The sequence below is a fragment of the Castor canadensis genome, chromosome 6 (assembly GCF_047511655.1).
Source record: "Castor canadensis chromosome 6, mCasCan1.hap1v2, whole genome shotgun sequence".
NCBI classification, from domain to species: Eukaryota; Metazoa; Chordata; class Mammalia; order Rodentia; family Castoridae; genus Castor; species Castor canadensis.
The window spans coordinates 80,903,870-80,914,574 of record NC_133391.1 but is presented as its reverse complement, the minus strand read 5'-3'; the positions used below and the strand labels follow the sequence as shown (position 1 = coordinate 80,914,574).

At 44.3% G+C, this 10,705-nt stretch overlaps 1 protein-coding gene across 1 annotated transcript; it reads left to right on the top strand.

The window, feature by feature from the left end:
* Window positions 1–5,177: 5,177 nt before the first annotated feature.
* On the top strand, window positions 5,178–9,515 carry Wnt8a (Wnt family member 8A). The gene is made up of 6 exons (XM_020185235.2): window positions 5,178–5,257; window positions 5,350–5,383; window positions 5,600–5,738; window positions 6,840–6,965; window positions 7,631–7,773; window positions 8,967–9,515. Exons 1-6 carry the CDS (start codon window positions 5,178–5,180, stop codon window positions 9,513–9,515), a joined length of 1,071 nt encoding a protein of 356 aa, XP_020040824.1.
* Window positions 9,516–10,705: the final 1,190 nt, after the last annotated feature.

Sequence of the window (10,705 nt, the reverse complement as noted above, 5' to 3'; positions counted from 1 at the left end):
CTCCACAGTCCATGCAGCCCCTGTAGACTCAAGGCCCCACAAAGAACCTGAAAAAGAAATGTGGAGGAACCAAGGATTTTGGAAATTTCATGAGAGTGCATATTTAGAAAGAAGCATTGGCTTGGGCTGCACACATTTTTTGTGTTCAAACTGTCCTGGGCTGGGTGCTGGTGGATCATGCCTGTAATCCTAGCTACTCAGGAGGCAGAGATCAGGAGGATTGTGGTTGGAAGCCAGACTGGACAAATAGTTCCATGAGACCCTATCTCAAAAAGCCCTTCACAAAAATAGGGCTGGTGGAGTGGCTCAAGGTAAAGGCCCTGAGTTCAAGTCCCAGTACCACAGAAAAAAAAAAGTACAAGCAATTGTCCTGGTTCAGCACTGAAAGTCCCATGTGACCACAGGAAACCTCTCAATTCCTGGCAAACCATGATGGTGGGATTATGACCACAACTGTCTTGGTCTCAACTCACTGTGTGACCCTGAATAAGTCCCCTCTCTCTCTGGATCTCAGTTGCTTCCTTGTAAAATTGGACTGTCTCAGACTCACTGTGGTTCCATGAATGGCCTCTAGGTTTCATGAAGCTGGAATGGCAAGGGTCACTCTGCTCTATTCTACATTGATTACAGCCCATAATTCCTTAGGATCCTGGAATCTCATCATCCTGGAACAACTGCCTCGCAGTTGTGAAGCCCTGAGTTCAAACACCTGTACCACACACACAAAAAAAAAAAGGTGGAAGGGACCTCTGGGATTACCTAGCCCCACCTCCTTTCCAAGCCCTGTGAATACCTTCACAGAGGTACATGGACTTACTCACTGGATTCCACTTACACTTTCTGTCCTACGTTATAGGACACACACCTTATCTCCTATTTATTAGACACTAAACTCTTTGAAGACAGGTAACTAGGACTGTGGTTCAGCAAGGGTTAAAGTCTTGTCCATATCTAGAACAAACAATTATTTGGTGTTAAATTCCACAGGGAGAATCTTTTGCACTTTATCTCCTGGTGGGCTAGAAGGAGGACCTTGGGTCCCAAACCTGTACTGGAGGCTGCTTGTATAGCTCCTGATAACTGTTATATTTTCAGAAATTTTGCAAACTGGTTGTTAAATACAGTCATTATTAAAAATTAAACAATACAAATTTATAATTAAGTTGTATTAAAAAAGATAATACTCAAAATTCATCACTTCTGAAGAATTTTTGCTACTTTTTTTTTGTGTGGCTGGGATTTGAACTCAGAGCCTACACCTTGAGCCATTCCACCAGCCATTTTTTGTGGTGATTTTTTTTTTTTAAGATAGAGTCTCGAGAACTATTTTGCTTGGGCTGGCTTCAAATCGTGATCCTCCAGATCATTGCCTCCTGAGTAGCTAGGATTATAGGCATGAGCTACTGATACCCGGCTACATTTTTCTATTATTTAAACTCTTGAGGTTATTTGTGTTCATTGTAGCTGCATGAGAGAAATACATGCTACTGTAAATTTCTTCCCAAATCCACATTGGCAGTTTGAAAATCAGCCATTGATTGTTGTAAACTCAACCAATCTGGCTCCTGTCATAGCAAAACTGGTTGTTAAACACTTACCAGTACACCACTAATTCAGAGACATTACTATTTGCTCTGCCTTGTCACCAAGATATTCTACACCCAATGCCATCTTCTGCTCTGGTTTTCACCTCCAAATTTCCATTCATGGAAGACAGAAACCAATAGTTGGATCACTGCTTAAAAACCAGTGAGCCAGGGCTATTGGTAGCTCACTGGTAGAACATGCACAAGGCACTGGGTTCAATCCCCAACACCAAAGACAAAGAAGAAAAGAACAACAAGAAAAATTGTAAACATGAATGAAGTAATAGAACTGGGTAAGGAAACTGATGAACAGGTTGGCTGGAAATGGTTTGTAGACTGGGTGTGGAATCTCTATCTCTGGCTCTTTCCTCCTTCCAGGACCCTCTGTCTGTAATTAAGGACGTTGGTCAGTCCAGCAAAAAAGATCTTACATAGACAGACTTCAATTCTAAAAGAAGCCTTGGCATGCATTTTGAAGACCCATCTGATGGACAACAGAATTCAAAAGTGAATAAGATGGGGTGGCATGTAGCTCACTGGTAGAGCACTTGCCTAGCATGCACAAGGCCCTGGGTTCAATCCCAGCACCAAAAAAGAAAAGACCAGAAAAAAAAAAAATGAACAAGATGATTTAGGGTGACAGCTGCGGAAGACATTGTCACCTCTGGCAGTGATAAATCGTAAATCTTAAAACAAGATTGCAGTAGGTAAGAGAGCTAAGAAAGTCTTTTTTTTTTTTTTTTGGTACTAGAGTTTGAAGTCAGGGCCTTCTGCTTCTGCTTGCTAGGAAGGTGCTCTGCCACTTGAACCATGTCCCCAACCCTGGGAGACTTTAGAAGTCATCCAACATTTTCTCCACTCCTTCATTTTACAGATGAAGAAACTTGAGTCCATGTGGTTGTCAGTAGCTTGCCCTAGGCCACACAATAAATTAGTGAAGAGGGCTCTTAACATCCTTAATTCCATTTAAGAAACTATATGGCCTGGTGCCAGTGTCTCACATGTGTAATCTTAGCTGCTCAGGAGGCAGAGATCAGGAGGATGGTGGTTCAAAGCCAGACTTGGCAAATAGTTTACGAGACCCTATCTCAAAAAAAACCCATCACATACACACACATAAAGGGCTGGTGCAGTGGCTCAAGTGGTAGAATGTCTGCTTAGCAAGCTTGAGGTCCTGAGCCCAATACCACAAAAAGAAAGGAAGAAAGGAAGGAGGGAAGGAAGGAAGGAAGGAGGGATGGAGGAAGGAGGGAAGGAAGGAAGGAAGGGAAGGAAGGAGGCACGGAGGGAGGAGGGAGGGAGGGAGGGAGGAAGGAGATGATCTTTTGAGAATCCAAGCATGAGCAAGCACAGTTTGAGCACACACACACACAAGTTCACTTCTTGGGGCTGGGTGTTTCAAATGGCAGAGTGCCTGCCTAGCAAGTACAAGGCCCTAAGTTCAAACCCAGTACTGAAAGAAAAGAAAAGAAAAACTCACTTATTTCATCTCTGCTTTCTAGAAAATAGAAGAATATTTTTATAGAGTACCAACTAAATATCAGGTGCTATGGAGGACACAGAATAATAAGACCTAATCCCTCAGACACAGGAAGTGTTATGACCTAAATTTTTTTCAAGGGAGAATGGAGGTGCCTACTTTTGGCTGTCACTAACTCTGTTAGTGACCCCAGTGAGTGGCACAGAAATCAACCCTTAAGAAGTGAAAGTTACAGATTAGATTCTCTCTCTCTCTCCTCTCTCTCTCTCTTTCTCTCCTCACCCCCCTCTCCATAGTACTAGATTTTGAAGTCAGGGAAAAAAACAAATTCTTAATTAGGAAAAGTAGGACACAGACTCAAGTCTGGGATGCCTCTTCTCCAAGAAGAGAACCTGATGAACAAGATGAGGCTGGAAGTCCAGTGAGGACTTCTAGAAAAAGGAAACAGAAAAAAAGCCTACAAAATATGAGCCTATGGTACATACCTGTAATCCCAGCACTTTGGGAGGCTGAGGCAGGATTGCAAGTTTGAAGCTAGCTTAGGCTAGCTTTTGAGACTCTGTCTCAAAAAACAAAAACAAAATAAGAGCCTAAATTTCTTATTAGGTTTCATATATTTTAAATTACTCCAGCAAATAGCTATCCACATTTCTAAACTACATTTCTGTACTTGTCTTGTTGCAGAAGGACAATAATCAATCTGCAGACTGGCATAAGTCGTGGCCTATACTCTAAGTGCACAGTTCTAAAGAGGACTGGAGACTCCTTGCCCTCCGAACTCCTTTGGTGGGGGAATCACTAGGATCCCCTTCCTATCCAAACAAAGTTCAGGATGCTGGGAAGTAATTTTGATGCTGTGATAGTCACAGGATGATGCTCATTTGTGCTTTACCCTGAACTATTCTTCCTTCCCCAATCCTAGAAGGAGCTTCATCAACCAAGAAATACCTCTATCCCTTTATACAGTCCCTACACTATCTATTGATGCCTTGAGCCCCTATTAGATGCTACATCTTCCTTCCTTCCTTCCTTCCTTCCTTCCTTCCTTCCGTCGTTCCTTTCCTTCCCTCCCTCTGTCCCTCCCTCCCTTCCTTCCTTCCTTCCTTCATACAGGCATCTTCCCCCCCCCCTCCCCCTGATAATGGGGTTTGAACTCAAAGCTTCTTGCTAGGCAGGTGCTCTTCCACTTGAGCCATGCCCTCAGTCCTAATCCAGGCACCTTCTAAAGTACTAGGAACACAAAGTGAATCTAAAGAACAGATTCCTGCCTAAGTAGCCAAAACTCTAGCTATAAAGTAGCATTATAAGGGAGCTGGGGGTGTCACTTCATGGTGTAACATGTATGTATCATGCACAAGGCCCTGGGTTCAATCCCCAACATCTCTCTTTCCAAAAGTGGTATTGGTGTCAGAAAGGTACCAGTCTTTTCAAATATAGCCCTGGGGTGCTCAAAGATTGATGGTCAGGTATATAAGCAATTAATAAACTGGAGATCCAACCCTCAGATACAAAAGAGGAGAGACAGACCTAATAGGACTGAAGGAAATTTACCAAAACTTACTTTGGTAGAACATAGTAGAAGGGACTGTTGCAGAGATGGCCCTGAATTGTTTCTCTTCCATGGTCCTACAATTGCATCACCTTATAGTGATCACGAGAAGAGGCAGGGATAATGTACTCACTTGTTTGGGTAAATGAGTAGGAGGAAGTCTCAAAAAGAGTTCCATGATTGTTAACACATTGGGAAGGAAGGCAGGGCAAAGAGTGATGTGTCCTATGTCCAGGGTACATGATTCTGAGAAATGGGCCCCTTCAAGCAGGAATAGACAAACTGTCAGTGACCCTCAAGGTGGGAGAAAGGCTTCAGCCCCTCCATCAGTCTGGGAGGGAAGAAGGGCTGGCTGGGGCGGGGCTCCCTTGAAGGCTTTGGGCTGATCCCTCCTCCTTGATACCCCCATTGGTTCCTGCAGCCCTGCCAGTGAGGGACAAATGAGAAGGACTGTTGATTTTTCTCCCTTGGTCATTCAGAATTTGCCCACATAAATACTGAGGAAGACTGCCCTCTCCTCACTTTTCTGCACTTGGCCCTGAGCTGGACCTGGTCCCCTGGGATGGGCAGGGCCATGGGTGACCTATTTATGCTGTGGGTGGCTGTGGGCATGTACTCTGCCACCTTCAGTGCCTCTGCCTGGTAAGTCCTTTCCTTCAGCCCTCATCTCCACCAACGAAGCCACCATATCTTATTCCCATTCATCTCTACCTTCCTTTTTTTCCTTTTGGTAGGTCAGTGAACAATTTCCTGATAACAGGTCCCAAGGTAGGATGGTCTCAGCTCCTGTTTTTACTCTTCAGGGATTCTAAGGGGACTATTCTGGTGAAAGAAGAGAGGAGAGGGGGAGATAGTGCCAGACCCCTCACCCAGAAACCCGAGATTGTTTCTTAACGGACAGCTAGCCCATCTGAGTCCTGCCTGCTCCTCCACCTAGGATTACCTGTGCCAGGAGGAAGCTCACAGCCCTTTTCCCCTTGTCAGGCCTATCTAACCTACACTACCAGTGTGGCCTTGGGTGCCCAGAGTGGCATTGAAGAATGTAAGTTCCAGTTTGCATGGGAGCGATGGAACTGCCCTGAAAATGCTCTGCAGCTCTCCACTCACAACAGGCTAAGGGGTGGTAAGTCCACGTGGGAGCACACCTGTGCAGGGAGCATACATCATGGCAGTGAGCTTGCAGCAAACGTATTTATGGAATGTATGTGTGTGTTCACATGTGTGTACAGTGAAATGGAAAAATGGCCAATAATCTGATAACCTGTGGTTTCCTCACTGTGTGACCTTGAATGAGTTACTTCTCTTTCAATCCCTCTTTTGTCTTTGGGGTCAGTTTGATCAGTTCACCAGGTGCTGAGTTGAATGAGACGGACAGAGATATCTCATTACAAATGTAAGAAATTATTCTAGTTTTTCATGCATGCCTGTATTTGTGTGTTTGTATATACTTAACTTGATCTAATTTTCATGAAATAAAAATGGGGAAAGGGCTCTATGTTTGCAGCCCCTGAATAAGTTTTACATTTTCTCAGTTATCATAAAATATAGGCAACAGTGAAGATGAGAGAACAGACTGAGTTTGTCTCAAGTGGTCTGGTATATGTGTATATGTGTATGAAGATATGTGTGTGACATGTGCATTTATAACTGTGTAGTAGTTTGCATAAAAGTCATTTTTGTAGAAACAATAATTGCCTGAGAAGAGTTGGGGGAAAGGGATTTAAGAAGATGGGGACATACAGACAAAATTGGGATATGTGAAAATGAAATGTGATGTTTGTAAGAAGTTTAGAAAGATAAGAGCTCTATAGTAGCAGCCACAATCCTTATAATTATCACATGGCACCAGCTTTGTGATCAGAGAGAAGAAAAGGTCCTTCTTCTTTCCTAAGCCCTGACTTTCACTATCTGTGATCAGCAGCTGTGGTTAGTGGACAGAGATCTAGGCTGGACTTCAGAAGAGCAGTGTCCTGATCCTAAGACCACAACTGGAGAGTGGCCTTGGTCTATCTCTGGTTTCACCTTCATCTGCTGCATGGGAATGCCCATTTCTGCCTGGATGAATTGAGAAGGCTGGAGAGACATGCACTGTTCTCCCAAAGGAAAAAAACATCCTCTTACAGTCAAAGGAGATGGAGATGAGGGTAGCACTGTTTTTTTCAAGGCCTCTGCTTTGGGTCATCAGGGTCCAAGTTTCTAGCCAGTCCCCCCTTTCTCTCCAAAGCCACCAGAGAGACTTCCTTCATTCATGCTATCAGCTCTGCCGGAGTCATGTACACCATCACCAAGAACTGTAGCATGGGCGACTTTGAAAACTGTGGCTGTGATGAGTCAAAAAATGGAAAAACAGGTAAGCTGGACTTTCTGATGGGGGTGGGAAAAGGAGAGAGGCTGCAGAGCTGAGTGCAGGCTAAAGTATTCTAGCAAAAGGAAAAGGGACACAGCTCCCTCAAACCCCTGGACCCTGGCAGCCCTTTCACTTGTGGGAGTTTCTGGATCTAGACTCTCCTGAGAGTTACAATTAGGTCCATGAGTCCAGGGATTAGTAGCTCTAAATCCAATAGGGACACTGGGAATGAAAAGTCCAAAGAAAGTTTAAAAGCTAGCCTTGGTATTGAAATGGCTTGTCCATAACCCAGAGCAACTCAACTATTTGCAGGCCACCTAAGAAACTTACTCAGATTTGTCACTAAGGAGGGAAGAAGTAGCTCTAATAAGACCATTGTAGAATAATGCTGCAGAGTTCCAGAATGTCTGAGCTGCAATGAACATTTGAAATCATCACGAGACAGTTGTGAAGGCTTATAGCCCAGAAATGCCTGAAGTGGGCTTTGGGAACAGGCCTCCACACACACACCCCTAGCACCTCTGTTTCCTTGTCTCACTTTCAATTATAGCTTTATACCCTCCTAGGGCTCTTAGGGATGGTTTGACTGTGTCAGCCAAAAAAGATGGTGACTCTTCTGGGACTTAGTAGGAAGCTATATGCAGAACTTATTCTTTCCTTATGTGTAGGAGGCCATGGCTGGATCTGGGGAGGCTGCAGCGACAATGTGGAATTTGGGGAAAGGATCTCCAAACTCTTTGTGGACAGTTTGGAGAAGGGAAAGGATGCCAGAGCCCTGATGAATCTACACAACAACAGGGCCGGCAGGCTGGTGGGTATAGGAGTCGGCCAGTATTGGCAACAGCTTTGCATTTGCACAGCCCTTCACAGCTTACCAAGAGCTGTCTCATACCCATGTTTCATCCTTACAACCATCCAGCAAGACTGAGACAGCCATCCCCATTGTCTGGGATGACAAAGCCAGTTAAGTGTGGGCCAAGTGGCTTGTCCAAGGCAATAGAGCTAATGAGCCTCAGAGCCAGACAATGAACTTAGATCTTCTAGTCCAGTCCTCTTATCACTTTAAGCCTAATACTCTGGCCTTCTCCACAGGCCATTTTCTGAGAACACAGAACAATATAGAATCAAGGCCTTGAATGAAAATTTTTATCATTTTAGCTGCATGTTCTAGAACATTAACAGGGACTTATTGTCCAGCCTTGTGTCTTAAAGTCTGCCTGTGCTGTGAGGAATTGGGACAGATATAGGCTTCTCTAAGATATATTCTTCCCAAGACTGCTGGTGGACTAGTATTTGAACTCAAATCTAGAAGCAAGTAAGAGTAAAAGATCAGAGACATTTCCCTGTGAACCTGTACCTAGATATCATAGTTGCCTAGGTGAAGGGGAAGAAATTTTCAAGGGACATATAACCATAGCTAATTAATTGCCTTGGAGTTATGATTTTAGACTCTAGGAATTTCCTTCCCTCTTCCCTCTGAGAGAAGGATAAATCCAAACCACCACAAATACTCTAAGACAGTAACAGTGTCACTGATCATATATATTTTCCTTTATAACTTTCAAATTACTTCCTTGATCATTCTATTCAGGGCCTCATGTATGCTAGGCAAGTGCTCTACCAAATAACCTACACAGCCAGCCCCTACTTTATTCAAATCTTGTTCCAACTGAGCAGATAGAGAACTGTGATCAACAAGTAATGGGATTGGGCCTGGAGCCTAGGTTTCCTGACCCCAATAACTTCAACATTTGCTGGCTCTGTATCAGAATCATCCAGGGTGATTTAAAGTCATCACTATCAGCCCCTTAACCCCTGAACATTCTGAGGTAGGGCTCAGGAACAAATATTTTTATGAGCTTCCTCAATAATTCTGATGCTTCTCCAAATCCAAGAGGAACAGCTCTAAAATATTCCATGTAATTGCCAGCCATTGGCCTTTCCTACCAAGAGCCATTATTATTTTTTTTTTCATTTGGGTTCTCTCTCTCTCTCTCTCTAAAGGCAGTGAGAACCACCATGAAAAGGACTTGCAAATGTCACGGCATCTCTGGGAGTTGCAGCATCCAGACATGCTGGCTGCAGCTGGCTGACTTCAGGGAGATGGGAGACTACCTGAAGGCCAAGTATGACCACGCTCTGAAAATTGAGATGGATAAGCGAAGGCTAAGGGCTGGAAACAGCGCAGAGGGCCACTGGGCTCCCACTGAGGCCTTCCTTCCTAGTGCAGAGGCCGAGCTGATCTTTTTAGAGGAATCTCCAGACTACTGTACCCACAATGCCAGCCTGGGCATCTATGGCACAGAGGGTCGTGAGTGTCTGCAGAACAACCACAACACATCCAGGTGGGAGCAACGCAGCTGTGGGCGCTTGTGCACTGAGTGTGGGCTGCAGGTGGAAGAAAGGCGAACTGAGGCCATGAGCAGCTGTAACTGCAAATTCCAGTGGTGCTGTACGGTCAGGTGTGACCAGTGTAGGCATGTGGTGAACAAATACTACTGTGTGCGCAACCCAGGCAGAACCCAGTTCCCGGGCAAGGGCAGTGCCTGGTGATACCACCCACAAACTCACGTGCACAACTGCATAAAAGAGAAGAGAGGGACACAGCTCCTCAATTGGAAGGAGTAGACTCAAATCACAGGGTTAAATTGTGGTTTTTATGATATCTCCTATACATGGGGAAATGGAGGGCTCAGACTATACAGCATATTTTTGGCAGAGCTGAAATTAGAACCTGAGTCTCCTAACTTTGTGGGCCCAATCTTTTCTGCAAGTTACTTCCTGGCCTTTGTGCCTATACTTAACACAGCTTGCTAAGAGGAGAGTTTGTTTTGGGGCCCACATCCAAAGGAACCTCAAAGTATTTGTTCCTTTAAGTTTCAGACCATGTCCAGCCCAGCTGTGCTTCTGCGAATCAGAGGGAAGTGAATCACAAAATGAAAAAGTTCTGTTCAGACCCCTGAAGGGGCAACCTTTCCCTGTTATGAACTGCATGCAGATACCTGAGGCAGAGACCACTTATCTCCTATTGGGAGGTTTATGGAGTGTTCAGCTTTTCACCTGAGTATGCACTTTTGAAAAGTTCTCTCCATCCAAGCCTAGGGATACCTAGGGAAACTAGCACTCGACATAACTGGAGGAATTTTCTAGCTCATAAACCATCTCTGGAGCCAAGGAAAGGGAATGGTCACAGTAAGTGGACGATTTGCCAGACAGGGTCTTCTAAGGGGTTTTCTCCAGAGAACTATAAAACATCTCTGTTTTGTTATTTTCCTAGATTGGGAACTCAACTTCATTTTGCAATAAATGCTTCTAGGATATATCCAGCTGAGACCTATTATTATGCCTTCTGAAACCTTAGAATCAGAAAGAGAATGGGCTAATAAACACACAGACACATACATGAAAGAAATGAAAAGGAAGGGAAGGGAATGGGAAACGCTGTTTCTGTGTCCCAATTATCCATCAGGCTACTTTCTAGTTTCCACAGAGGAAAAACTAGAAACATCCCGTTGAGGTATAGGCACTGACTACAGGAAAACAATACAGACTCACAGAGATTTAGAAGGTGTTATTTTAGTGCAACCTGGGCAATTTGGGGAATATAGAAACCCTTTGAACTTGGCCCATATTCAAAGTGTGTTTGCCCTCATAACTTGGACTTCCTAGGATGTTTATACACCAAGACCTGAGCCCTAGGCCAAGAAACTCAGAGAGATGTGGATTCTACTTTCCTCATTTAC